Source organism: Xenopus laevis, chromosome 2L (assembly GCF_017654675.1).
Source record: "Xenopus laevis strain J_2021 chromosome 2L, Xenopus_laevis_v10.1, whole genome shotgun sequence".
In the NCBI taxonomy this organism is placed as follows: domain Eukaryota; kingdom Metazoa; phylum Chordata; class Amphibia; order Anura; family Pipidae; genus Xenopus; species Xenopus laevis.
In genome coordinates, this window is record NC_054373.1 from 147698788 (window position 1) to 147723691 (window position 24904).

The window sequence follows — 24904 nt, forward strand, 5'->3', positions numbered from 1 at the left end:
AAAGCACTGCTGTAACTTTCTGCTTGAAAATAAACGACATCCTGACATTACCTTTTGGTTACTATAGTTTATTTTTAAAGCTGCAACAAAGTGAATGTCCTGGAATCAAACCCAAGTTTCCTTTGCTGTGAAACTGTTACTGCTTTGTCAACTGTGCTGAGCTGCAATTGCATGGGATCTTTATGCAGCATATTTCAGTCCACACTTCAAGGGATATGGAAAACTGTAGGGATGCACAGAATCCAGGATTCGGTTTAGTATTCGGGCAGGATTCGGCCTTTTTCAGCAGGATTCGGCCGAATCCTTCTGCCTGGCCTAACCAAATCTAACCCCTAATTTGCATATGCAAATTAGGGTTGGGGAGGGAAATCACTTGACTTTTTGTCAGAAAACAAGGAAGTAAAAAATGTTTTCCACTTCCCACCTCTAATTTGCATATACAAATTAGGGTTCGGATTCGGTTCGGTATTTGGCCGAATCTTTCACGAAGGATTCAGGGGTTCGGCCGAATCCAAAATAGTGGATTTGGTGCATCCCTAGAAAACTGTGTAAGATCAATTGTGCCTTCATCTTATGACCCTTTCCAGCTTTCAAATGGGGGCAGTGTCGGACTGGGACACCAGGGGCCCAACCAAAAACAATAGACCAGGGGCCCACCAAAAAACCTTTGACCAAGAGCCCACTCTCAGTACTATTATTCTTCCTCTCCTTACTTAATCTCTATTCTCCTAGTCTCTTTTCTTTACATACTATAATCTATTATTCCAACTATTTAGCCTCTTTGTTCTCATAGAAATAAGGAATGACCGTGAAATAGGCAAAATTTAGCAGCATTAGGGCCCACTGACACCTGGGCCCACCGGAAGTTTTCCTGGTATCCCCGTGGGCCAGTCCGACACTGAATGGGGGGGGGGGTCACTGACCCCATCTAAAAAGCAAATATTCTGTAAGGTTACACATTTATTGTTATTGTGGCTTTTTGTTACTCATCTTTCTGTTCAGGCCCTCCCCTAATTATATTGCTGTCTTTTATTCAAATCAAAGCACAGTTGCTGGGGTATTAGGGTAATTTGGATCCTAGCAACCAGATTGCTGAAATTGCAAACTGGAGAGCTGTTTAATTAAAGGCTAAATAACTTAAAAACCACAAATAATGAAAACCAATTTGAGGATGTCACTCTCTACATCAAAGGTGAACAATCCCTTTAGTTAGAACAATGTTCTGTAGATCACTTGGTATATTATTAAACTAATATCATGTCACCTATTACAAAGAGAGTAATGTTGCAAATAGGCCCTTGAGGTTTTGCTGCATGTCTAAAACACTCAGTGTTCGGTTTCTGTAATCTGCTTTCACCATGGCGGCTCCATAAAGATAAATAGCTTCTGTAACGGGTTTTAAGTCAGCGTTCCGGTGAGCTGCACCTCTTTGTGGTCAGATCACATGTGGGAATGTAATAAAAGTCATCAATGGGAAAAAGAAAATGCATAAACAAGAACGTTCTGTAATTCTGTATTACACTACAGTTCAACAATGACATGTTCTCCTGTAGGTACAGTCCCTATAGAGGAGACGTGGGCCACTTAAATCCTTTTGAACCCATGTGGTACCACACACAAAAAATCCACTGCACCAAAGTCTGATTGTAAGAACTCTTAAAGAAGTGGTTCTCTTTAAGGTCAAGTTTTAGTATGTTATAATAATGTAATGGCCTATTCTTCGGGGGCGATTCACTAACTTCGAGTGAAGGATTCGAAGTTAAAAAACTTAGAATTTCGAAGTTTTTTTTGGGCTACTTCGACCATCGAATGGGCTACTTCGACCTTCGACTACGACTACGACTTCGAATCGAAGGATTCGAAGTAAAAATCGTTCGACTATTCGACCATTCGATAGTCGAAGTACTGTCTCTTTAAAAAAAACTTCGACCCCCTACTTCAGCATCTAAAAGCTACCGAAGTCAATGTTAGCCTATGGGGAAGGTCCCCATAGGCTTGGCTAACTTTTTTTGATCGAAGGATATTCCTTCGATCGTTGGATTAAAATCCTTCGAATCGTTCGATTCGAAGGATTTAATCGTTCGATCGAAGGAATAATCCTTCGATCGTTCGATCGTACTATCTGCCCTAAATCCTTCGACTTCGATATTCGAAGTCGAAGGATTTTAGTTCCTAGTCGAATATCGAGGGTTAATTAACCCTCGATATTCGACCCTTAGTGAATCGGCCCCTTCATGTTTTCAATTGTTTTTCTTTCTTCTTTTTTTTTATACTTTTTGAATTAATTACCTTCTTCTTGTTATTTTTACTTTTTATTACTTATACTATTTACAGTATATTCCTCTTTCTCTTTCCAACCACTGCCTGGTTGGTAGGTTAAATTGAACCATAGCAGCCAGATTGCTGAAATTCCAAACTGGAGAGCCGCTGAATGAAAATTTAAATCATTTAAAAAATAGAAAAAAAAAACTGCAAAGAAAAAATAAATTTCAAATTGACTCAGAATATCACTCACTGCGGCAATATAGAAATGGGATCCGTTATCAGGAAACCCATTATCCAGAAAGCTCCGAATTACGGAAAGGCTGTCTCTTATAGACTCCATTTTATCAAAATAATCCAGATTTTTAAAAATGATTTCCCTTTTCTCTCTTATAATAAAATAGCACAAAGCACTTCATCCAAACTAAGTTATAATTAATCCTTATTGGAAGCAAAACCAGCCTATTGGGTTTATCTAATGTTTATAGGATTTTCTAGTAGACTTAAGGTATGAAGATCCAAATTATGGAAAGACCTGTTATCCAGAAAAACCCCAGGTCCCGAGCATTCTAGATAATAGGTCCCATACCTTTACTAAAAATTAATTTAAAGGTGAACAACCCCTTTAAGTGGCTGAAGTCCTGGCCTTTATCTGTTAAAGTCTCTGTGACTTTTGCTGCATATCTCAATGTTCAGTTCCTGTAAGAACAAAAAAACCTTTTGTTTAAACCTCTCTGGTGTAGTAATGGGGGGGACTGTCTGAATGCAAGTGCAAAACAGTGAGATATCTTCAGAAAAAGGTGTTATTGTGACTCTGTTCTCGTTATCTTTTGAAATAATATATCTGTGAAACCACAAAGTCAGTGCTAAATATATACTGTATATAATACTTATTCTGTATGGATATGTTCTGTTTCGATGACAGGGAACAATAAGCAATAGACCTCCCTGTCAGCACTTACAAAATTAGTTAAAAAATTGATGTGCAGGCAGACATCTCAGGTCATTTTGTCTTTCAGAAAGAGCCAGCACTTCACAATGGAACTGCTTACAGATAAGCTATTGTTTCTCCTACTCAGTGTAACTGAAGGAGTCACGACTTGGATTAGCCAGACTTGGCTGTTCTCATATCTAGCACTAGGTGGAGAGCGGGAGCATTTTTAGTAGGGATGCACCGAATCCAGGATTCCTAATTTACATATGCAAATTAGGGTGGGTAGGGAAATCGCGTGACTTTTTGTCACAAAACAAGGAAGTAAAAAATGTTTTCCCCTTCCCACCCCTAATTTGCATATGCAAATTAGGATTCGGATTCGGTTCGGTATTCGGCTGAATCTTTGAGGGTTCGGCCAAATCCAACATAGTGGATTCGGTGCATCCCTAATATTTAGCAATGCAGGTGTCACGGTGCTACTATCTGTATCATTGCTGCAGTAAAGAGTGACTGATGTTTAGCTAATAAAAACTACATTAAAGCCTAGGGGACATCTGTAACTGAATCTGAAATTACAGTTTTCTCATAGAATTCATCACACAAGCAATTTGTAGCAAGAGTAAAAGAGGTTTTATTTTTTTTGTGGGGTGCTGCTTTATGTAGGCCAGTATTTGCCCCCAAATATAAACTCTCTTTTCAGCTGGCACAGGTAATACTCTACATATCTTACACTCCTAGAGTGTGCTATAACTTGAACTACCATTCGCAGGGTCATTTATGGGGTACCTTACTTACAATAAGGTGTCTGGCCTACTTTAGGGTCCTGACTTCTGCTTTACCAAGGCCTACTGCCTTGGGTTCTCCAGCAACATCCATCCCCACCATAGACTGGAGTCCAAAAAACGAAGAACATAGCTGCTCCTCCCTATTTATACCAGGGATTACCCATAAGGACACATCCCTCCCACATGGCTTAGGTTGCACTTTACATAGCAAAATAAGAAAAAATACTTCATATCCACTTAATTATCAAGAATAGAGGTCCTAATAAGGTCCAAATGTTGGACGTCTGGACAATGTGTAAAGAATAAACTTTTTGCAGAGAGTGATGGTCCTAAGCACATTAATAGGTGAATATTTTTGACCATGCCTTTGTCAGAGTACAGTCACTTAGAGAAAATATATGCTGTATGTTTATTTTTATATATATATAAATATTATAGGGATACGGGCCAAATCCCTGAATCCTTCATGAATACCAAATCCCAGAGAGTGCCTTCTTTGCTGTGGATCTATATATATATATAAAAAGTCCAAAGAGATCCGCACTCACACGCTCAGGTCTTTCTCAAAGTGACTAATTAACATTTTACAAGCATTAAATACATGATCTGGCGAGAAAATAACAGTAATGATGACATAAGGTCGACTACCAAACGGCATGCTACCATTGCTTGATATCACATAAGTTCAAAAAACATTTTCTATCATTAAAGCTCCTTGTTTAAAATATAAATAATTGGTCTAATTCTGTGCACCTAGTAAAGGTTAAAATCAGTCAGTTGAAAAACAAGACACTCAGGGGCCCATTTACTTAGCTCGAGTGAAGGAATGAATAAAAAAAACTTCGAATTTCGAATGTTTTTTTTGGCTACTTCGACCATCGAATGGGCTACTTCGACCTTCGACTACGACTTCGAATCGAACAATTCTAACTAAAAATCGTTCGACTATTCGGCCATTCGATAGTCGAAGAAAAAACTTCGACCCCCTAGTTCGCCACCTAAAAGCTATCAAAGTCAATGTTAGCCTACGGGGAAGTTCCCCATAGGATTCCTAAGCATTTTTTTGGTTGAAGAAAAATCGTTCGATCGATTGATTTTTCGTTCGATTGTTCAATCGAACGAATAGCGCTAAATCCTTCGACTTTGATATTCGAAGTCGAAGGATTTAACTTCGACAGTCGAATATCGAGGGTTAATTAACCCTCGATATTCGACCTTAAGTAAATTTGCCCCCTAGAGGCATATTTATCAAGGGTCGAATTTCGAATTGAAAAAACTTCAAAATTCAAATTCAAAAAGACCAACCGAAATGAAGTTGAAGTTTTTTTTTGTTAAATAGGTCAGTTTTCGATCAAATAGGTCCGTATTCGGGCAAATTTGAATTGTACGAATCGAAGGAATAGCGCATTCAATCGAATTCAATTCGAAGTTTTCCCCCCAAAAACCGTTGATTTTTCAAAGTCCACCAATTGACTCCAAATACGTTCTAGGCGGTCCCCCATGGGCTAAAACAGCAATTCGGCAGGTTTTAGATGGCGAATGGTCGAAGTCGAATTTCTAAAGAGACAGTTTCGATATTCACATTTTTTTTCAAATTTGAATCGAATTTGGACTATTCCCTAGTCGAAGAACACATAAAATAGCTCGAAATTGGAGTTTTTTTCATTCGAAAATTCACCTCGACCTTTGATAAATCTTCCCCTTAGTAACAATGTTGAAACTTATTGTACTTTGTTTACAAGCTGTATATGTAACTAAAGCGTCATTCTCTGAGTATGTAATCCGTATAGGTGTTGCACCACCTGTCTCTTAATTATATTCTCATTCACTGTAATCGTGTTTATGATCTGAATGACCCGTTATGTACCCCAAGCTGCATATTACAAATTCGGCTCCTGTGACCCCTACTCTCTCCCGGCAAGCACCTAACCCACCACTGGGGTGCCTCTTGCTTCACATATCATGCATGAAAAACGAGAGGCCTGTGCCGTTTTGTGAATTTTTCGCCATTTCGGCAAATCGAAACGCCCCAAATTCACCCATCACTAAGTCCAGAGTGGTGCACACCTTCCCAGATCGTAAATGCCTGGGTGCTGGTAAACAATAATAATATACTATATCAAAAAAAAACGCACTCACAGGTCTCTCTTTCAAAAAACCCGCAAAGGCTGTGATTTATTTCTTCGACATTTCGGCTACAAAACTTTAGCCGTCCTACAGTCAATAGTGGTGCACTCGCAACGCCTAAAAGGCAACTGCCTGGGTGCTGGCCATATCTTAGATGTATACTTTACCATTAAAAAAAATGCATTCCTAGGTCTTCTTAAGTTGAAGAATAAAGTGAAAATTTTATTTCAACATTTCGGCTCACTGACTTGGGCCGTCTTCAGGAAGTGAACAAACAAGTGACTGGTATTTAAAGTGAGAAAATGGAGCCAAAGCTGTGAGTATGACGTCATAGGTAGGTGTCAACCAGGGGCGTAACTATAGAGGAAGCAGATCCTGCGGCTGCAGGGGGGCCCAGGAGGTATAGAGGCCCCATGAGGCCCTAATTCATATACATTTTGAATAAATATTGGTAAAACAAGTCAACCTCTAAACATTTTTGGGGCCTGAAAAATCATTTGCTGTGGGGCCCAGTAACATCTAGTTACACCACTGGTGTCAACATTAATAAAAACAACCTATGATTAAATCTATTTGTATAAAGTCCTTATTTCATACATCAGTATGATCCAGATACATTAATACTGGTGAGTACTCCTATATTATTTTGTACACAGTGCCCAGTGAATATTATTAAAAGATTGTTTTAAAATCAAAAGCAGTTACCGTACTGCCGTGTTCTCGCAACAGCATTGTACAAACTACTCACCCCTTGTTTCACCCTGTTTTAGCAATCAGCACGTCAGGAACGAGTTCTGGTGTGTGTCCCAGTGTGCTTGATATATATATATATAGTTTTAACACAGTATGAGCCAAAAATCTGTGACCTACAACCATCCACATCAAGTTGCCGCATCTGCATAGTCTTCAACCATCCATACTTTCTGCCAGGGCCCTTACAGTTATCTTGTGCATTTAAAAGATCAGTTTGTCCCTTCATGTGTAACTCACAATGTTCAGTTTAGGGGATGATTGGTAGAGGCACTGGCCTAGCCACACGTCAGCCCTGCAATAAATCCAATAAGAAAAAGAATGGCAATACCTTTGTTTGCTGCAAATCAATACAGACACTCAGCAAGGATCAAACGTTTCGGGACCACATGGCCTTTCTCATGTGTAAGCCAATATGCCCAAAGACCCGATTATTATTCACTGGGTCTAGTTAATGCCCATGTGTGTTCTTCTAGCTTTAAGGTTTAGTGGCTACTGGCTTCCTATCCTTGGAGGCCTGGAATATGTACATTTTCTTTAATTCAGTTTAAAGAAGGTCTTATTATTTGCTGCCTTTTACCAACAGCACCGAAATCTTCAAAGCGAGTGAAAAAAGTGTTTGTACAGCTTTCTGCTGAGAGAACACAGATGACAAAACTCACATAAAGTTTTGATCATGAGATAGAGATCAGATTCACATGCTGTAAAGGCCACATTCTCGTCATTTCCCTGATTACACAGTATTCCCCAAACTCTGACTATGCATCTTATGAGTAGGCTCTAAGAAGATAAATAATATTTATAGGCCATAGGAATGATATCATCTTGAAAATTAGTAACATGCAAACTAATAAGGTCAATAAACAAATATATGCATTTCCTACTAACAAATTAGCATTTGCTCGGAGGAAATAACAGTAAACACATATATATATGCTGAAAGGAAATTTTGACTCAGCTTATGGCTAAATATACAATTAAAGGTGCTACTGAATAGTAGGAAAAATATATACAAATGGCATTACATGCCTTGTCTTGTAATATACATAAAATCTTACCACTGAACCTTCATCTACAACTAGGGTTGCCACCTTTTCTTAAAAAAATACAGGCCTTCCTATATATTTATCTTTTTTCCCTTTTAATAACATTGGGATCAACCAAAATTTTTACCGGCCGGGCCGGTGGAAACCCTATATACCAATGTGTAGAAGCATAGGATACATAACAGAAATGTAGGCTCAGCAGATGCTCTGCTTGAGATGTTAACAATATTCAAAATGCATAACTGTAAGAAGATACTAAATAAATAAAAACAATAATGGAGGCAGTACAGACAGTATTTGATGTCATGTATCACAAATACATATGTAAACTGTAGAAATGTCCTTTTATGGATAGAGGAAGAATAAAAAAAATTGAAAAGTAACTCACAATCTAGGCTAGTATGCTGACAATGTAACAGGTGCAAAAACAGATATTATAGGGAGATCACTATACCCATTGGCACACATGGTACTGGCATTATTTTAACCCACCGGCATCATTACACAGGGGTCATTGTGCTGGCACCTGATCTTCATATTTGGTGCCTTCAACAGATAGTGAAGCAGTTCACTGCACTACCTGACCTGAGACTATTAGTTTCAGTTCCATAGAGATTCTGGGTGTGATGCTTCTGTTCTCATTTCAGGTGTCGTGATTTGAGCAGAGTACTGGCTGTAGAGAATGATCTCACACACACACACACTGCTTAACGGCCCTTGGAGATAAGAACATGGACTTTAAAGGCTGGTAGAAGCAAAAAATGACAAAATACCAAATGCTGGAGTGTAGTCCAAACAGGCAAAGATTTGAGCAGGAAAATAAGTCCACAGGCCAGTGTCAGGGCATGATTAGGACATGGACAAGTTTTGGGGTCAGCATCTGTCAAAACCAATGAGGTTGAGAACGTTCAGTCTCACCAGGGTTGGCTAAAGAACACTGAAACAGAAATGTTTAAAAGGAAACATTAAACACCCTTAAAGGAGAACTAAACCCCCCTTTAGGCAAAAGTCCCACCCTGCCTCCCCCTTGCAAAGTGTTACCCTAGAATTGTGTCCCTGTAGGATTACTGAATATCAGCGGTGATCCTTGCCTTTTCGCTGCCTGAGATGGCCTTCCTTTGCCGGCCCCCACCCCTCCTCACGGCGCTCACCTTTTCATCGCGGTGGGGACGGGGGCGGTGCACGTCGCTAGTGCAGAGAGCGCAATTGTGCGCTCTGCTCTAGAAGAGCCAAATTTCCAGGTTGAAAACCAGAAATTTGGCTCTTAGTTACCAGGAACGGCATTTTTGCCGCCCCTGGCAACTAGGGGGGTGCTGCCGCCTGAGGCGAGTGGCTCAACTCGCCTCATTGGTGGAGCGCCCGTGCTGAATGTACATGCAGAGTCAGCGCAGCGGAGCTCACGGACGTCATTTTCTGGGGCTTCGGTAGTCTTGGGGTCTTCTTCCTTCCCTTTAGCAATTTCCGTCACTTCTGGCGCATGCACAGTTGTTGCGAACCGGAAGATTGCTCTAACTGCGCATGCGCCAATACGGCACTCACTTTACGAAGAGTATCTGAAGCACTGAAGATTGCGCCTGTGAGCTCCGCTGCGCTGACTCTGCATGTGCGGTCAATAATCCTACAGGGGACACAATTCTGTTGTAACACTTAGCAGGGAGGGGGGCCAGTGGGAACTTTTGACTGTGGGGGGGGTTTAGTTGTCGAGATGCAGGCAAAGGTCAGGGTTCAGATATCAGAATTGTCAGGAACAGGCAGGGATCAAAACCGGAATATCAGATAAAAGCTTTCAGGAACAGACAGCACAAGGCTTCAGGAACCACTAGAATCAAGATTCTATCAAGGGCAACCATTAGCTATGCTGGGCAGCTATTTATACAGTTTGAAATTTACGCCTTTGCGCGCTGGCGTCACTACGCCAGCGCCTTTAAATAGAAAGGAGGCACGCCGCGCTCGCCCTAGAGAGCCGGTGCCAGGGAAAAAACACGCTGGCGTGGCCTAAGATGGCTACGGGGAAGACTGACCATGCGGCAGGCGTCCCCGCCGATGGCATGGCGGGCGACCCCGCCGCACAGGTATTGTTACAGTAAGGCTCCCTTTGGTCCAGTTTACACTGCTGCTACAATCTGGGGTTTTGTGATACTTCACATATATTCAATTCCTCACTAATGTCTGCTACTTTCCCCTCATTATTCAAACAGGCCTGTGTCAAGCCCATCCTGAAAAGGCTACACTGGACCCATCTGGTTTGTCTAACTACTGTCCTGTCTCTCTCTTACCGCTAGCCTCTAAACTTCTGGATCTCGTCTTCTCCCATATTACTAACTTTCTCTGTAACAATAATCTGCTTGACCCTATGCAGTCTGGCTTTCGACCTGCACACTCCACTGAGACTGCCTTATGTAGAGTTGCAAATGATCTCCAGACTGCTAAGGCCAAAGGGCATTACTTTATTCTCATTCTCCTGGACTTATCTTTTGCTTTTGATACTGTTAACCATTCTGTTCTAATGCAAGTTCTCCATTCAATTGGTATCCGTGATCAAGCTGCATCCTGGTTCTCTTCCCATCTTTCTGACCGCTCTTTCTTTGTTACTTTTGCAACAAATCCTCCTGTTCATCTTAATGTGGGGGTGCCTCAGGGTTCTGTACTTGGTCCTCTGTTGTTCTCCTTGTACACTCTCTCTTTAGGAGACCTTATATCTTCATTTGGCCTTAAATATCACCCAGGGTCGGACTGGGCCGGCGGGACACCGGGAAAAAACCCAGTGGGCCCCGGCTCTTTTGGGCCCCGCCGGCCCAGATCCGCTCCCTGTACTTCCTCCTTAGCTCCCGGACCAGTAAAAGATATGCGCGCGCATGCGGGGCCCAGCTGGCCCAGAGTCAGACGCGATCCCTGCCCTTCCTGCAGGACCCGATGGCAGCAAATGGTATGCGCGCAACACACACATGGGGGCGAATGCCGGGTCAGACCTGCTCCCTGCCCTTCCTCCTTACCTCCTGGACCAAAGTATGTGCAAGAGGGCAGGGAGCAAAAGGTATGTGCGTGCATGAGCGTGGGAGGAGGGAGGGGAGGTGGTTTGCCGAAAGATTGACTTTGCGGCTGGGGGGCCCGGAGGAAGGTGTGGGGGGCCCCTGAGGCTGCGTCCCGGTGGGCCCTGGGCCCCCCAGTCCGACGCTGATATCACCTGTATGCTGATGAGATATATTTAGACACTCCCTCACTTACTGCTGAAGTTCAAACCCAGATAGCAGACTGCTTAGTACCTATCTCTTCTTGGATGAACCAATGCCACCTCAAGCTCAAATTGGCCAAGACTGAGCTCATGGTCTTTCCACCCAAACTGAGCCCTTCTCTTCTTTTCACCAATACTATTGATGGCATGACCATTAACCCGGTTAACTCAGCACGCTGCTTGGGGGTCATCTTTGACCAGTTCCTTTCCTTTTCTAATCATATTAATAATACTGCCAAAACCTGTTGTTTCTTCCTCCATAATATTGCAAAGATATGCCCATTTCTTTCACAACACACAGCAAAAACAATAATCCATGCCCTTATCTTATCCCGTTTAGACTATTGCAATCTCCTCCTAACCGGTCTTCTTGATTCCCATCTCTCTCCCCCTACTAGAATGGAGAATCTTAAACTCTGCTACCAGGATCCTTCTGCTCTCTCCTAAAAGGGAACCTGCTCAACCCCAACTAAAATCCTTAGCGTGGCTGCCTGTTAAGCAAAGGATAACATATAAAACCCTTCTACTAACATTCAAAGCCCTTCACTCCTCTGCTCCTCACTAAATTTATTTTCATGTCTCGCTATACATTCCTGGTCATCTTCTCCACACTTCTCAGAGCTACCTTCTCTTCCATCCACATCCATTGCCACCTCTCGTCTCAAACCCTTCTATCTTGCTGCTCCTTACCTCCTGAACTCCATCCCTGAATTCCTCCTTAAGGAATCCTCTATCAATTTTTTTAAGAAAAAACTAAAAGCCTACCTTTTGGAGCACTAAAACATTAGCCTAGTCCTGTGGCTACTGCTTATGCTTGACCTTGTGCACTTTTTCCTCTCCAATTTGTGCCTGTATGTTAGCCTCCCATCCACTTAGACTGTAATCTCTATGGGGCAGGGACCTCCTTCCCACTACATCTCTTACCACATAGCACTTAAGCTCCTTGTCCTGATATGATTCTGTATATATTTATTATGTGATTTTTTCTTCCCTGTGTATAGATTTATATATATTGTACTTTTATGCACTGTATAGCGCTGCGGCTCTTAAGAGCGCTTTACAAATAAAGTTATACATACATACATACATACTTCCAAAAGGTACATCCTAAATATTCACGTAATCCATTATCAAGAAGTTTAAGATTGCCCAGAGCAAAGGTAGCCTTTCTAGACAACCTATGTCATAACTCACCATAGGGACTGTCAGGGCAAGCACTGTATTTGTCATGTATTCATGCTGAATAAGAGATCTCTGTTAGGTCACTTACACATGGGCATACCTTCAAGTAATGGGGCTACCCAGCACAGGCCATGCTCTATGACAAAAAAATTGAATGGAAAGGCCTTTACTGTAAAAAACAAGCATTTCACTAACAATGTAATGAACCTGGACAGATTTTATTGAACAGCTTCTTGCAGGATTGTTGGTTACAGAATGGGGCATGAATTGCTGGACTGAAAGTAGATTAGTTACACACACAAAACACTACATAAAAGGATTCTCTCCAACCCCCACTCACTCACACTCAACGTTCCTCTCACATGGGGGTATATTTATCAAAAAGTGAAGTTTGAGATTGCCACAGTCTGCTAGCGTGAAATACCGCCTCTCTCCATTTATTTTTATGGGATTTTAAAAGGCGTATTTATCAAATGGTGAACTTTCCCTTTTACCCTTTGATAAATACGCCTTTAAAAATCCCATAGAAATTAATGGAGAGTGGCAGTATTTCACTCGAGTGGACTGTGGTGACCTCTAACTTCACTCTTTGATAAATATACCCCATTACCTCCTGGCATGTGGAGATGCACTAGCAGAGTGGCATAAGCCATTGAGGGGGGCCTCCTCTCCCAGTAAAGCTTCCCCCCTTCTCCTCTGCAATATACAGTGCCCAAACTTCCCAAGCGGTTTCTATATAGCTCCTGTATGTTCCCTATAACCTATTCCTGAATGCTCTAATTTCCTAACTGGCGCACAATTTCCCAGGGCTCTTCTCCAAAATACACACTGCTCGTTGGGACAACAGATTGTCCTTGCTGGCTAACCTATCTATCACTCCTAGAGGAGTATACAGCCCCACCTGGTCTGGCCAACTATGGACTTCAGTAAAACAATTAGAGAGCGAATAACAAAATTTATTAAATGGTCCTCCAGACTCTTTACACAAGGTCACACTTTTTGTTCTTAGGCCAAAGAGGAAGTGCTCCTGCACTTCTTTAAATAGGAACCTGTCGGGGAATTCCCTTACTCCCTTACAGCCATCTGCTGACTGCACTGAATATTTCTAAGAGTAAGTGTCCCTGGTAGACACATAACGCGTCAGGCCTGGTTCTTAATTATTGAAAATAAAATGTAAGCTTTTTTAACCCTTTTACAACCTAACTCCGGCTTTACTACTTTGTGGGTCCAGGCTTGTGCCAGCCTCTTTTGAAGTTTTCTGGTGTTTGGCTCCCCTTGCTGAAGGTCTGGGCCAACATTTACAGTGGTAAGCTCCTATAAAATGCTTCTAAATGTAGCACATACTGGTTAAAATATTAGCACTGAATATTTGCACTAACTATTTAACAAATCTTTATTTCAACCTCATTATACACAGTTATAAAACCGAACCACCAAGGGTTGCCTCAGTGCCATAACTACCGGGGGAGCAGGGGGTGCAACTGGGCCAGGGCCCGCACCCCTGCAGGCCCCCCCCAGCAGATTACGTGCGCTGCAGCTAGGGTTGCCACCCGGCCGGTGCCGGTATTACAAATTTACCGGCAATGTAGCTGCCTGCCCCCAATCCCCTGTAACTTACCTTTTCTTTAGCCTCTTCTAGCGTCTGCGGGTCTCCGTTGCGTGGCCCGCCCCCTTTGACGGCACGCCATGCCCCTTTTGACATCACACCCCGCCCATTTGAGGCCCCGCCCCCAGCAGCCGGTAAAATTTTTTATATAAGGTGGCAACCCTAGCTGCAGCCGCAAAGTAAATTTGCATGGACGAGGGGGGGCGCCCGGCTGCACCACCCACACCAGGGCCCGCCCCCACCTAGTTCCGTTACTGGGTTGCTTTTGTCCAGTTTTGAAGTGGGCAGCCTAGATTTTCATTGCTCTGAACAGTTCAGCTCTATCTGCTCATGTTTCCCAGTTATTAAACCCAAACAAATCTCTGTACATGCCAATTCCCTACCAAACATGATAAATACCCACCACTAGCATAACAATGGCATCACCCTACCCTCTGATGTTATCACAATGCCATTACTCTGCCCCAACGTCATTGATCCATTTTTGCATCACCATCAGGAGCATGTGAGACACTGCAGGTTGAGTTCAGTGGTTCAGAGCAGTGTCATGGGTACAGGGACAATTGAAAAAAATAGACTCTGTTTATTTTTTGAAAAAGCTCTTATCTAGTAGTTTTTAGCATTTGTTAAAAAAAACCCTACTAGGGTGACACAATAACCAATACATAGAAATCCAAGTTCTCATATTAAAAGCATTCCTGTTTTGCCCTTTCAACCCTTCATAAAGACAGTTCTATTTCCTTCAACTCCAGCACAAAAGTCTTTTAATTGGTTAATGAAGAATCTCTGCATGACTGAAAATGAGTGTATGCCCGAAGGGATAAGCTTGACAAAATAGTCCTTTTAGAAGTAAACAGGGTTAACAGATATTGGAGAGTTCCATTGCCTTTGTGAATCATCGAGGACAGCCCCTCCACATGTGCCTGTGACATCACTGATAGAGGGAGTTGTGGGGTACTCCCCAGCATGTGTGTGTGTCAGAGATAGAAACAGAAAGCTACATTTAATTCTTTCCACTGCTCCAAAAAGCACAAATTGAATGCCGGTGTCCCCTTTGCAACATGCACTATCATGGCTGAGGATTTCAAAGAGAAACGCAGAAAGCAAACACAACCAAAGAGGAATAACGGTGAGCTTTAATCTGTCAGGTACCACCAGTGAGGAAGGGCTCAGGGGAATGAGACTTCAGGCTACCCAGCATGGTATACAGAGTATCCTAAGAAGCATTTCTATGTTTATATAATATTTAGTATTAAATGCAGATTAAGAGAGTAAGGAGTGTGCCGGCTAATAACATCTGATCATATTCAAACTATTATATAAGTACCATGATGTACATGCCATTATATCAGGTATCCGTAATTACAGCGGCAATCAAAGAAACTTTGTTGTAGGACAGAGAAGTCATATTATTCACTGTATCCATATTTATTACAGCCTACACTTTTTCTGGTCTTTGAGGGTTTCTTAAATTTTTATTTTGCCCAATAGGGAGACACAAAAAATATGGCAGCCCCAAAAGTAAAAATAGATATAGAGATTTTGACGCATATGTGGTTAAACACAAACACACAGAAGTGAACACAGGAACACACTCTAAGGGAGCAACATAAAGCTGAGAATTGTACAAGCATGGATATGTAACCACTGGTTCTGAGTTAGGGGGATGAGCATTACAACTCCAAACCTCAGTAAAGCAAAAGGGTCATGCTTAGACTTTCTGCTTTGGAGAGTGTATTTCGGGTACAACATATAAATTTTATATGGCATTATACTGACTTGACCTGGGGAGAGGTAGGATTTGACTAGAGGATTCTAGTTCAATTCGCTTTGTAGGAAACCTGTTATCCAGAAAGCTCATAATTACAGGAAGTCAATTTTAGGCAAATAATTCTAATTTTTAAAAAGTATTTCCTTTTTCTCTTTAATAATAAAACAATATCTTGTACTTGATGGTAACTAATATGCATGAATCCATATTGGTATCAAAACAATTCTATTGGGTTTCTTTAATGTTGAAATGATTTTTAGCAGTCTTAAGGTATGGTGATTCAAACTATAGACAGATCACTTATCCAGAAAACCGCAAGCATTCCAGATAAAAGATCCCATATTTGTATCACAAAGTATTTGGACATTATGGAAAAAAGCATCAGAATTGAAATGAAACTAGGTCATACATATGGATTGCATGTGCTTGCATCATTGCCAAACCATAATTTAAGTGGTAGCAAAAATTTATACAATGCTTTCCTAAATTTTTCAGATGTTTCCCTAGTGCTCTCATTTTACTGGATAACAAATCCTACAATGAAATTTGTTTTTTGTTTTTTTTTTTTAAATATTTTTATTTCAAAGTACTAAAATTGTGAATTATTATTTTTTTGAGTGTGGCATCAATCTATGTAAAACAAAATCTCAAGAAACAGAATTAAAAAAGCTGAAACATGATGTCCCACATATTTGTATGGCAGCATCCCATGTTCAGAGACCTATTTTTTGAGATGATATGTTTCACTTTAAACACAGAGGCCTGGATATCAGCAACCAGTATAAGGGCACATTTCCCAAGGTTTTAATAGGCAGATCCACAAAACATTTGCTGAAGAACAGCTACACAATTTTATTCACTTTGAATCCCATCTTAAGTAAATTCTGTGTTAAATGTTTTATTCATATAAATATTTACTTCTTGCTATGTAAGATTTTCTTTTTCATGGCTGCAGTCCATTTTTGTTAAATAATTAATTTAAATAATGATTTGCTGAATGAAAATGTTTGATCATATATACAGATAGGCATAGATGGCACAATATATATTAACAGTGTCGGTAACCAGCTCCAGTGTATTTGGCATAACATGGGAGACCCCTACCGTGTTGCACATTGTAAAATGCAGTGCATGTTATGTCTCATTCAAATTCTTTTCAAAAGCTTTACTTTTATGTGATAGACTAAACTAGTAGACTAAGGGCTATTTAAAATATTTGTGATATGCTAGTTGGCTGTTATTATTGAGGTCCGGAAGAGAGAACATGGCTTATTCATACAGTATATATATTTTTTTTACGCTGCATTAATAAACTCAAATTCCATGTTACAAATGCGAGGTATGTTTTTGGCTTTATCGTGCTTTATATCGTGGCTTTTTTTATCCAATTTATTTTCTCAGAATAGCTTCCTACTTATGATGGTCACTTTTGGATCCAAAAATCAGCCTTTAGTAGTTTTTGTTTCCTGTCAATTTGTGCCATTGATTCTCACTGATTAAATGTTGATTAGATGGAAAAGGCATCTGCAGCAGACTAGGGCTGATAGGAATCAGAACTGTGCCAGTAAGGAATGGTGGTGAAGGAAGAGGGAGGGTTGGTGCAGTTCTAGTATGAGCATGGTAACATAACTGTACTTTAGAACTAAGGGAAAGTATGTGAACTTTTATTGTAAAAATGTGTATGTATTACTATAGACTTACAGCTCTACTTTTGTGGACTTTTATTGAAAAAATGTGTATGTAGGAGTCTCTATATTAATCAGCAAAAAAGTTATATTTTTCTTACTGCACATTAGAGTAGACCCCAAAGGCAGGTTTATTTTTTTGCACTGTAAACTTTCTTCGAAGGAATTTTTGCTGGCCAATATCTATATCCCCCCCCCATTTACGGATGACATACTTCTGGAATTTATGAGCTACTGCCTGCAATTCCCCCAATCCACGATTCTAATTGCAGGTGACTTTAACTCTACCCCAGACCCAGCCATAGATAGATGGAGAAGGGATGGCTCCGGAGGTACAGGTGTAAATCATAAACTCCAGTCTATATAGGAATATACACGAATATTCCACTCCTCCACACGGCAATACTCCTGTTACTCCAAGTCTCATCTCTGCTTGTCTAGAATAGACCTAATACTAATGTCCAGACAAATGCTTCCACTTATTCATCGAATTGAATATCTCCCAAGAGGAATCTCGGATCATGCCCCGCTAGAGATAGTATGGTCGTGGGGAAATCAGATCTTCAACAGAGGGTGGCGTCTTAATCCAGCATGGCTGAGTATTGTGGGGAAAACTGATGACATCCGCAACTCTTTCCAGGAATATCTCGCGCTTAATGCTTCCCCTGACACAGGTCCGTTAAACTGGGATGCTTTCAAAGCCCATGTGAGAGGAACATATATTAGAGAGATCAACGTGGTCAAAACAAAAACTAAAACAAAAACTTTAGTTTTTGTTTTGACCACGTTGATCTCTCTAATATATGTTCCTCTCACATGGGCTTTGAAAGCATCCCAGATTAACGGACCTGTGTCAGGGGAAGCATTAAGCGCGAAATATTCCTGGAAAGAGTTGCGGATGTCATCAGTTTTCCCCACAATACTCAGCCATGATATTTGTGTATATTCCTATATAGACTTACAGCTCAGGGGATCCTCTTACCCTTTATTTCATAGGACGGTGTATTTCACAATAGCTGTAATAGTTTCCCTGACCTAAAATTATACTTACGCCTTAGGTGTGACCCTAGGATACTCTACTGGTCTGCTGGTACCACGACTTCTGTAAAAGGTTCCAGAGTGCCAACAAAGGTAGGCAAGGATAGTAACAAATATAAATAGCTGTAAGAGGCTGAATTTAAGGGAAGACCAGAAAGTAAAGCAATGACAAGTGATAAATCAAGTCAGAGGTCTATAACCAGAAATGAGTTCTTCAAGGCAAACAGGTACGTACTAACACAAGAAGGTAGTGATCAGGCAAGGGGGCAAGACTAGAGCAGAAACCAGGGAAAACAAGGACCAGGGAAACCAGTCAAGAAACAAGAGTATCCAAACAGACAGCAAACCAAGAACCTCAAAAAATGCCATCTATAAGAGTGAGAGGTAGGTGTTTAGGACTAGGTTTATACTTTATAAGCAGATTGTGTTTGCGGGTGCCAGGCAATGAGATGCACCTGCTGCTTTATGAAGACCCTGTCTCTGTACCCTGAATGGAAGGTCAGGCAACAAACATAGTTTGTTAATACAACAACAATACAAATGAATCTGATTGTCAGACCACAATCAATGAGATAGGCAGAAGAAAAATGCAAATAACTAAAATAAAATAGATCTGCAAAATCCAGTTCCAACATACACCATTAAGTAGCTGTAGAAAGCACACTGTAAAGGTTAAGTACTGGAAGCAAGCAATAGCCTTGTGGCCCTGTATAGGACAAAGGGTAAATACAGAGTTTAGCAAAGATTATGAGGCCGCACAGCACAGTGTATAATGTACCGTTATGAATAGCAGAGCACCAATCACCAGCACATTTCAGGAGTCACACACCCTCTCTTCTAAAGAGTAATCCCCGTTTCACTCAGTAGCCTCTTCCTGTAACAAAAGAAACACCTGGAGCAAGTATATTATTTTTCTTACTGATATGAATAATCAGCTGTGCTGCTAAGAGAGAATCAATGCTTAGTGTAGCTAATATTGCACGTCACAACAATGCACAAAAAATCATTTGGGCATACGTCAATAGAGCAAACTGTGTGAATATTTCCACTGTGGTGTGTAAGTAGCTAGCTACTAGCAGTGCATACAGTAGAGCAATACACCCCCTCACTTGTAGCTTCCCCAGTTTATATGACTAATCATACCCACTTATTAGATGTGATCACTTTCAAAAGGATCTTCCTTTCATTGGTTCCATTCACGGGATTCCCCCTTTTAACAATGTGCAGTAAAAAGTAATGCACAAAGGTGAAATGTGATGCTAATGGCTTACTGTAACACTCTCACCTTTTAAGAACTTTAATTGGCAGTGGATAGTTTGGCTTTAATGTTATGTTCTCACAGCAGAGACTGACAGCCTTGTTTACTAAGGGACATACACAAACACATGGGTTCCAAAGAGAATACAGGTATAGGATCATTCGAAACTCGATATCCAGAAAGCTCTGAGTTACAGGAAGACTGTCTCCCAAAGACTCCATTTTAATGAAGTAATTAACATTTTTAAAAATGATTCCCCTTTTCTCTGTAATAATAAGATACTATCTTGTACTTGATCCCAGCTAAGATATAATGAACCCTTACTGAAGGGAAAGCAATCCTACTGAGTTTAATTCATATTTTAAAGATTGTTTAGTACAATTACGGTATAGAAGTCCAAATTCCGTAAAGATCCCTTATCCAGAATACCCCAGGTCGAGAGCATTCTGGATAACAGGTCACATACCTGTATAATAAAGAATATGGTAGAGACAGAACAATGTTTTCTAATGAGAAATGTATCAAATGAGTTAATAGGAAATAGGAAACCCTTAAAGGGGACATACAAGAGGATCATTTATGTTGCAGAATGTGCAAATAAAGGCCACACACAGGCAGCACTACGTTCATCCGGCACATGGCAATCTCTGAGCTTCATATGTCCTCTAAACTGGAGCACAAAGATCTCCAGCAATTAAGAAATGTATAGGGCAGGGTGATTGTTTAGAACCTCCTGGCGCCCAAGTTGTTTTTGTGTGCACAGTAGCCTGGGGGGGGGATGTAGTTGCACTACACCATAGAGGGAACACTTCCACTTAGCGAAGGCCCTGCCCTGTGTGTAAGTCGCTTGTAACCCATGCTCTAGTGTTCTAGCTGGTGAATTAACCCCGAGTGGCCCAAATAGGTGTTACATTAATATGACCTAAAGGGCACCAATCATCACTAAAATCATTTCCTAAGTAAATACACTATGTGAAAGTTCAAGAAATCAGATTTTTAAAACAGTTAGAATTGTTTGTATAATGTAAATGATCAGCTCACTATTCCTTCTGCAAGATCTTCCCTATCTCCACTGCAGTTCTAGCTGAGGCAGGCATCTTTGATTTCACTGGCTCCTCCTACCTATATCTTCCCAGCCAACTGTAGCTCTGAAATCTCGCACATGCTCAGTTGAAATTCCTTGCTTGCTTATCAACCCTTCTAAGCTATTTTCAAATCAGCCAAACCTCTGTGTTAGCTGCTGTACAGTAGTGCTGCCACCTGCTGGAAGTTACTATGTGCTCTTCATTTGCATAATAACATCACCAGCAGGGGACAAGATAGGGTAATCTCCTGATACTTCTAGTGGAGGAGTTTACTAAAACAAGGCATTCTGGGTAGAGTACTCAGGGTAGTGCTACAATCTGAGCATGCTCCTGAAATTTGCATATTATAGTCTCTGTTATAGTCTCAGTATGGACTCCCTCAGTGAAAGAACCCATTTGACAAAGTAAGGGATTTTTTTTAAAACCTGTAGTTTTTTTCAAAAAACTATATATGTAGTTTGATTAAACGTGTTTAGCTTGTACTGGTCAGATTGTTAATATGTGTTTGATTTTGGCTGTGATAGGTGCCCTTTAATATGTAATATCCTACTCTAGTTCTAACAACCGATCTCACTTATATTTGGGATGCAGAATTTGGATCAGATTCAGATTTGTGCAGAGCAGGAAGTGACACATGAATAGAAGTTGAAAAGATTAGTATGGCAGGAATGATTTCCTGATAAGCTTTTGAAATGTGTTTTTCTGCTTCTGTACAAACATATACAGAAACCCTAAGCAATACATAGAGGCTAAAAGGCCTAAAAAGGCAGCTGAACTCAAGGCTGTCCATTAACATTGGCAACTAATTACCTATAATTAAGCACTATCTGGAGAAACACAAGTGAGTTAATCTCATGAGTATCCTGTAAAATATATACTTTTATTTATATTTTAATATATAGTGAATAAAGTACCCCCTCTTGTAAAATATAAGGATATTATAAGTTACCGAGGAGTTTCATGACCATATAAAAACACGAGGCCGAAGGGGGCCCAGCTGCGCGTCCTGCGCCAGGGCCCGCCCCCCTCTAGTTCCGTTTTTGGTCTTTCTCTAAGACCTTTATCAAGATCAGGGTCTTAGAGAAAGACCGAAACGTTGTCCGGTTCCTTTTTTAAATCTATTTAATAAACATGAAGTTTTAACTGAAAAATCCTGGTATGCACCTTTCTCAGTGGAATATGGAATAATGCAGCTTTTTTAGGGTAGCACCCAGGTATGTGATTCAGAAATCCTTATAATAGCGGGGAATGTGGGTTTCTTTTAACCTATAGGTTTATACTAGTGCTAAAAGGATAAATTGAAAGGTTTAGCACCTTGTCCAGGGCCAGAGAAAGAGAGGAAGGTATCAGTGGGATAACTAACATATGCCAGACCCTGTAACTGAGGTGAGGTCCAGGGGACAGGGAGCCAGGACAATCATAGGGTCTGCTGTATGGTTCCTCTCCCCATCCGAGAGGTACAGGAATGATATAAATTCAACTGGTAGCCAGCTACTGGGATTCTGGGAGTTGTAGTTTATGAGGACAGCTGCAGATGTTCATTTTGAAAACCTATAGCAGGTTTGTACATAAACCTTAGGGGCCGCCTTCTGCTTAGGGCCCAGGACCAATACTTGTTCTTCCCTACCCTAAAACTGCAATTAGCTCAATCTTGGCTCTCATTTCAATTATCAGGAAGTGAAACAATAAATATTCATATAAGATTGATTGTGTGGGTGTGTGAATGATCAACTAATTATTTTAAACTGTATTTTAAATAGACTGATGCAACAGATTTTTTCCAAAGAATTTTAAAGTATATTCCCTATATATTTCCCTATAAAATGGGACTTCCCATTACTCAGTATTATTTGTATCATTAATTTACAATGTGCCAGGCATAATAGATGGTATTTTAATGAGGAAACTAATGTACTGTGCTAGTAGGGGCTCCGGAGTATAGGGCAGAAGGGGAATTCACAGCCATACAGCACTTCTGGCAAGAATCAGACTAAATGAGCCCTAATCTTTCTGAGACCAAGACAAGGTTTTCTCTGAGATGTGACACATATAGGTGGGTGAGTACACTTACAGCAAAGAACCTACTCTCATTGAGAAGCCTTGTCTGTGGCTGGGAGGCATAAACCTGCCCACTGTTATCCAGTTTATAATAAGTTTAATACCTGTTCAGAAACATTTACATTTTATATATAAAATATATATTTAAGAATAAAATATTATTCAGATGTGTATTTTGTAAAAGGGTGATGTTAACAGTGGCATAAAGGGAGAAGAATTGAACTTACTATAGGTAAAAATGTAAAACATCTATTTCTTATTTCCATGATAGCAGACAGATAATAATGTGAACCTGCTAGGAAGATTTAAGGAATGTGGTGTAATGCAAACAGTTCAACAATGAAATAAATATAATGGATTCAGTCCTCAAAATGTTAACTTGCAATATGTGCCTTTAAATGACATTGCTGAGCTTTATCTGCATTTTCTTCTCAAAAGAATATCATTTCTATCCAAGGGCAGAATATTATTAGGCAGAGAAGGAGAGAGGTGCCTGGGTGAAACAGGTACACAGAAGCGTATCTCTACCTACACAAAGTGATAAATCATTTACACCTTGTATCTCGTCTCTAACTCCTACACCTACAGTACACAAGGTAACGTTCATAAGGAATGAAAGAGGAACTGAAAAATGATTCATAATTCCTTATCAGATAAGTGGTGTGTCCCTTTAGTGAAATGAGTGTATGACTCATCTCGAATAGGCACAGCCGCTCAGCTTCCAGCACAACAAACTTCTGCCATTATTTATGGGTGTATTTACCAATGCCATAGAAGCAGGAGAGCGAGAGCAATAGAAAAGAAAGAGACGAAAAGAAAGAATAAGATCAGACGAGATAATAGAAAAAGGTCCACTGGATAAACTCAGCGCCTTCTGTCAGTATGTTGAAGGAGAAGTAATGGTCTTGGGCTGTTTTTCATCGTTTTAGGGTTATGGTCCCTTGCTGAAAGCAAATCTTATTGCTATAAGATATAATGGAATGCTTGAGAATTCAATGCTTCTTACCATGTCGTAACAGTCTGGGGACTGCCGTTTCCAAATATGATGATAATGCTCCATACAGAACTGGCTTGCAGACTGGGAGCAGAAGAATTAGACTGGCCTGTAAAGCCCAAGTAAATGCTCACTGAAAAACCACTTATCTACTGTAAATATTGCTCAGAAGAGTAAAACCAGTGAATTTATTTAGTCTGAGTTATGTTGAAAAGGTGTATAAACTATTTAAAAATAAAGGTATGTGTTTACATATCTATAGAAATATATATATTTTACAAATACGATTGATTCTACAGATTGAAAGGAAACCATGATATTTTTACCAACCGTTTACAAACCCCCTTAGGCTCACAGTGTCATATAACACCTCACTCATATTCCATTGTAAAAGTATGGATTCTGGGACTTGGAGCCTACCTGCTTTCCAGAGAATCGTTCAACCACCCACTACAGAAAGCAGAGATACTTCAGGTCCCAGAATGTATCATTACACAATGGAACAAGGAAAGGGAGGAGCTGTGAGCCTTAGCAAAATTGGAAAATGGTTTGCATGAGTATCATGGTTTTCTTTCAATATTTCTGTGTCTAAAAATACGTTTAGATGTATTTCTGGAAGTTTCAGATAATGTTTATTTGCCTTTTTTAGATGAGCCCAACTGAATGAAGTAAAAATGGGTATATTTTCCCTTTAACTTGGTGTGATGGTTAGCAGGGCTATGTTAACATTAACATTTGTTAGAGATAATGGGCTATAACATTAATGGAGCTTTCATCCTGACTGATGTTTACAAACTGGGTAGAACTGAGCCCCACCAACCAGACCCGCTCCTGCCCGAGAGCCTGCACTGCTCTCTGGCCTCAATCAGGAGAACAGGTACACAGAGGATTTGGGGGGGGGTTGCGATTGGAGTCGGAAGCCAAGGGGCCTTGGACCCTCCAGTCTGATGCTGTCTGCATAAAATTGGTCCAAGTGTGAAAATTCTTACCTTCATCTCTCTCACATGGGCAAATGTACAAGGGAAGTGCAGAATGGCACTGAATGGCAGTGATAACATATTCTCTGAGTTAAACAAGTATAACCCCATGGA

The 24904-nt window shown here is 40.6% G+C and overlaps 1 protein-coding gene across 1 annotated transcript in view; it reads left to right on the forward strand.

Annotated features, from left to right (window-relative positions):
* The first annotated feature begins 14916 nt into the window (after nt 1–14916).
* The window catches only part of LOC121400051 (zinc finger E-box-binding homeobox 1-like), a 62782-nt gene continuing 52794 nt past the window's right edge, over nt 14917–24904 (forward strand). Inside the window, exon 1 of the mRNA XM_041582534.1 lies at nt 14917–15053. Coding sequence (XP_041438468.1) covers nt 14996–15053 — 58 coding nt within the window. The 5' untranslated portion in view covers nt 14917–14995. The remainder of the gene's footprint in view (nt 15054–24904) is intronic.